Here is a 4,131-nt window from a genome sequence, read left to right as displayed (position 1 = left end):
AAGAAAGGGAGGGAGAAGAAGGTGGTGGGCGGGGTCATACTGCTTACGGCGTTGCGTGTGAATCCGGCAGTCACGCACGGCTGTGTGTCCTGACGCATCATGAGTAAAATCATCGTTCTACAGCGCAGCAAGTAGAGGGACTGGGCAAAGGGAGGGGCGCGCGCGTGTCCGTGTGGGATCAGTGCCCGGCGACGTTGTCGCTCGAGCCTCTCCATGGTCTGTCACAAGTGCGTCACGAGGTGCTTTCCGACTCAGTGTCGATTTAGTGCTTGCATGGATCATCACGTCCTGTTGCTTGGTCGGCGGTGTTCTTGTGCCGTGCACGGCGCAACCGCCGCCGCCGTCGTCCGCGGACGCGGCAGCATCGCACCTCTGGGCCCAGTAGAACGACCTCCGCGAAGACTGAAGGTATACGCTTCACGTGGTAGCTGGTGGGCCTGGCGGGGTGCGCCGAGGGCGTTCCTAATTTGTCTTGTTTTTGTTTTCTTTGCTTTTCTCACCGTTACTACGCTCACGAGTCTGCGTGGGGAAAAGTGAATAGTGACAAGGAGCTATCGTACTGCGCCTGAAACTGCCTCTGTTGCGTCGTTGCTACCGGTAGTTTCGACCACAGAGGAGTGGGCGGTACAAAACAGGGACGGCGAGATACACAAAATCTGTGTTAAGTTCCCAGAAGAGTTTCCGGCGACACGGGGCCCATTGCGAACGGAGTCAGTGGAGCCGTTGGCCCCGACAGTCGCCGGGCCCCGCCGCGTGGAGCGTGACAGCAGAAAAATGATAAACCGCGCCCGCTTTTCTCCGCCGCGTGGTGTGGAGACCTGTGACCAAACCATAGAGAAGGAAAACAGGGGAGTCAAGGCCAAAAAGCAAGAAAAAAAAAAGACGCGCTAACACCACCAGAAGCTCATTGACGCGTCCTTCGTTCCCACGAGTTTCTTAAAAAAAAAAAAAGCGCAGCGCGGAGCTCAGTGAGAGAAGCCAACAGGCAATACTTTCCCTCGCGCTCCCCACCCCCTTCCCCCATAAAACCCTTTTTGCTAGTGTAGCCGTTTCACTGCTCCCACGCACCCACCAAGTCACCCCACTTTTGAAACGTATTTCAAGCGGGGAGGAGGAGGACAGTAAATGGTTTATAGTAAACGTTGCCGGCATTCTACCTATACTTGCCATTTTATTTGTGTTTGTTGATCTCGCCTTATTCCTTCAGCAGGTTCCGGCAGGTTAATTCTGCACGTGGTGGTTGCAAAGAGAAGTGCGAACAACAAATATAAATACTTACTAAAGCAGGTGTGCGTTCCTACACACACGCATATATATATATATATTCCCTAGCTATTGTGTGGCAATGCACACCCACCTATAGTTTCATTTGCTCAAGGGGTATCGACATGTCTTTTACGGGCAGCTTTCCTCCACGGATGAGGCTCTTTTTCCTCAGTGCTCCACTTTGCAGCTCCGCCTCCTGCTTCTTCACCAACCTTGGGCTAAGTTTGCTACTTCCTGTTACTGTCACCCGCTGACACATGCCAAGGCGCCCAAAGCGGTTGTTCTTCAGCGCCATCAGACATGAAGTCTCCCCATTTTTGTCCATGTCCTTGTACTCGAGAAACGTCCACTTGGCAGTATCAGGGGAATTCATGGGAATAATTGCAAGCCCCTTCGCCACAAGAGGAGCAATGTATTGCGCATCGGGCGCTGCCCACGGCGTCGCGCCGAGGGTGTCCTCGACCTCCTTCACTATCGTCTCATACTGTTTATTTCGCAGCTCCGAGTCGAACTCCCACACGTGGGTGCATCGGCTCGGGATGAGGGCCTCGTCAAGGTACTGGATGCTGAAGCGCTTGGTGGTCACCTTCCGCGAGGCCACGCCATCCGGGTTGTACACGAAGAGAAACTCACGGAAGTCCTCAAAGCGTCGCTGGGTGGCGCGCCGGTGGTACGCCTCCTCCTTCACCATAGCGTTGTCAATCTCAATCTCTGCCCTCGGCACACGCTCACTGTACTTGTGCAGCATCTCGTCATCAACGACCAGCGGCATGTTTGGCGGCAGGCCTTCGTCCATGGCCCGGATCCGTGCACGCTTCTCGCGCGTCATGCGAAGCACGAGCACATAGCGTTCTGCGGCAACGAGGAGAACTGCCACCGCCGCGCCCAGCACGATCGCTAATTCGTACGATTCGTACATCCACAACATCTCCCGCACAAAACCGTCACTCTGCCCCTTCTTGGCGCGACCGTCCCGTCGCTCCCTGCTTTGCGACTGGCTACTCGTGTAGTCGTCCCTACTTCTGCGATTGCGCTCCGACCAGAATGACTCGGGGTCGATGGTCTGCGCTTTTTTTTCTCGCCATGCCGCACGCAACGCACGGTAGGCGGTGTTGATCTCGCGGAACTTCGCTGGGTCCCCGTGCGGCATGTCCGGATGGTAGCGACGCGTGAGCTCCTGGTAGCGCGCCTTTACCTCCTCGAAGGGGGCGCTTGTCGCCACGCCGAGCACCTCGTGGGGTGAAGCGGGGGAGGCGCAGGCACTACTCGCGGCACGCGAAGAGTATGACGACGCCGCCGTGCGCAGAATGACAGCACGACTGTAAAACATGTCTCCGGACCACGCCAATCTCAGGTTTCTCTACGCAGAGGGGAAAATTTAATAAACCGTCGCAAAATATAACGAAAGAAACGCCCCGGCAAGTGCAACTTGTCACTTTCTCTGGGGCACCAGCCCTCGCTCGCACGGAGATGTTCGCCACGCTACACTACGTCGCCCAAGTGGAAAGCACACAGAAACAGAAGCAGAGAGAGAGAGAGAGAAGTGATAAAATGAAGCTTCGGAAATTGTAGAAACAAACAAACACAAACAAATTCACACTGATACAGATCCCCGGACCGCTACTCCGCCTTTATCGACTCAATATCTGACTCATACCAGACGCTCTTCGCATCTCTCTCTCTCTTTTTAAATGGTCAATAAATATTTTCGTATTTGATTCTTCTCGTTATTGTTTTTTCTTTGTATTTGTGCTTTTCTCATTATAGCTTAGTTTGCAAGTCATTGTCGTTTGCTTCGTCCGCCACGCTTATTTCTGCCTACTCCCTTGGGACTCCGCTAGTTTCCATTCATTTCGCATTTCCGCGCTGTTGCTCTAAATGCCTCGTCGCACACCCCGCGTGAACCCGCGGCGCCGTAGCGCATACAACACCCCCAGCAAAACTCCTCCACCCCGCGTCGCCAGCGGGGGGAGGGATACTTAAAGAGAGAACACACACGACAGCTGCTTCGTCCTTGTCCTTTCGCGCAGGGAGAAAAGGCTTAGTGTTAGGGCTTCTCTTCTCCCTGGCGCCTGGGCGACGGCAACGGCGGCGTAGGTTATAAGGGAAAATGGGGGGATCCCGAGGGCAGGCGAGAGCTAGAGAACTTCGCGGCAGTGCGTTTGACTCACCCCTATTTTCGATTTTTTTTTTCGTTTTCGGTCGTGGGTGCCAAGGCGTCGAGCATAGAACACACGAATGTAAAAAGGGGGAAAAAAAAAGAAAAAAAAGGTCGGCGGGGGCGCGGGGTGCGTGTCTCTCCCGCAGCCTTCGTCGTGCTGCCGCCGGTGGGTGCCGGCCAATAGCCCTCAGCGTCGTCAACGGCGGGTCGGCTCTCACGCGTTTCACTACCCCCAAAGTGCCCTGCGTGTGGTGTGCGTGCAGCGTTGCGGGGGAAACCGATTTAGAGGAAAAAAACTGTGATTGATGCGGGGGCCGCCGCTGCAAACACACAAGAAGAAAAAAACAGGGCCAAAAATAAACAAGCTCAACGCACAAGTTAAAAGGGGACGGAAAGGCTTTATTTCTTTTCGTTTCCCTCCCTTTTTCCCCCTCTTCCTCATCCCCTCACCGCACGTTTCTTTCGTTTGCATTCTTCCGTTCATCAAAAATAAATGAGTAACAAAATAAAAGAAACCGACAAAAAACATCACGGGAGTAACGACGCCCACACACACACACACAAACACAAACAAAGGTACGCGTGCATATCTACGGCGCTTAGAAAGCAATCTTGAATTGTCCCATTCACCACGTCCGATCTCGCTCCTTTTTAATGTATATACACACCCACAAGCATAATTGCATACATATATGTACATATAT

The 4,131-nt window shown here is 53.7% G+C and overlaps 1 protein-coding gene across 1 annotated transcript, besides 4 other annotated features; it reads right to left on the bottom strand.

Annotated features, from left to right (window-relative positions):
* Positions 1–323: 323 nt before the first annotated feature.
* Positions 324–363: a microsatellite.
* A 104-nt stretch (positions 364–467) lies between these two features.
* Positions 468–497: a sequence feature (A-rich).
* Positions 498–1,357: 860 nt separating this feature from the next.
* Positions 1,358–2,596, bottom strand: Tco025E_09325 (uncharacterized protein; the record flags this gene model as incomplete). The annotated part of the gene is made up of 1 exon (XM_029376145.1): positions 1,358–2,596. The coding sequence occupies one exon, from the start codon at positions 2,594–2,596 to the stop codon at positions 1,358–1,360; it is 1,239 nt and encodes a 412-aa protein (XP_029223743.1).
* A 183-nt stretch (positions 2,597–2,779) lies between these two features.
* Positions 2,780–2,808: a microsatellite.
* A 1,166-nt stretch (positions 2,809–3,974) lies between these two features.
* Positions 3,975–4,000: a microsatellite.
* Between the last annotated feature and the right edge of the window lie 131 nt (positions 4,001–4,131).

This window comes from Trypanosoma conorhini (genome assembly GCF_003719485.1).
Source record: "Trypanosoma conorhini strain 025E chromosome Unknown Tco_14.4_contig_01065, whole genome shotgun sequence".
Lineage (NCBI taxonomy): Eukaryota > Euglenozoa > Kinetoplastea > Trypanosomatida > Trypanosomatidae > Trypanosoma > Trypanosoma conorhini.
Note: the sequence above shows the minus strand (reverse complement) of the source record. Positions and strands in the feature narration are given on the sequence as shown.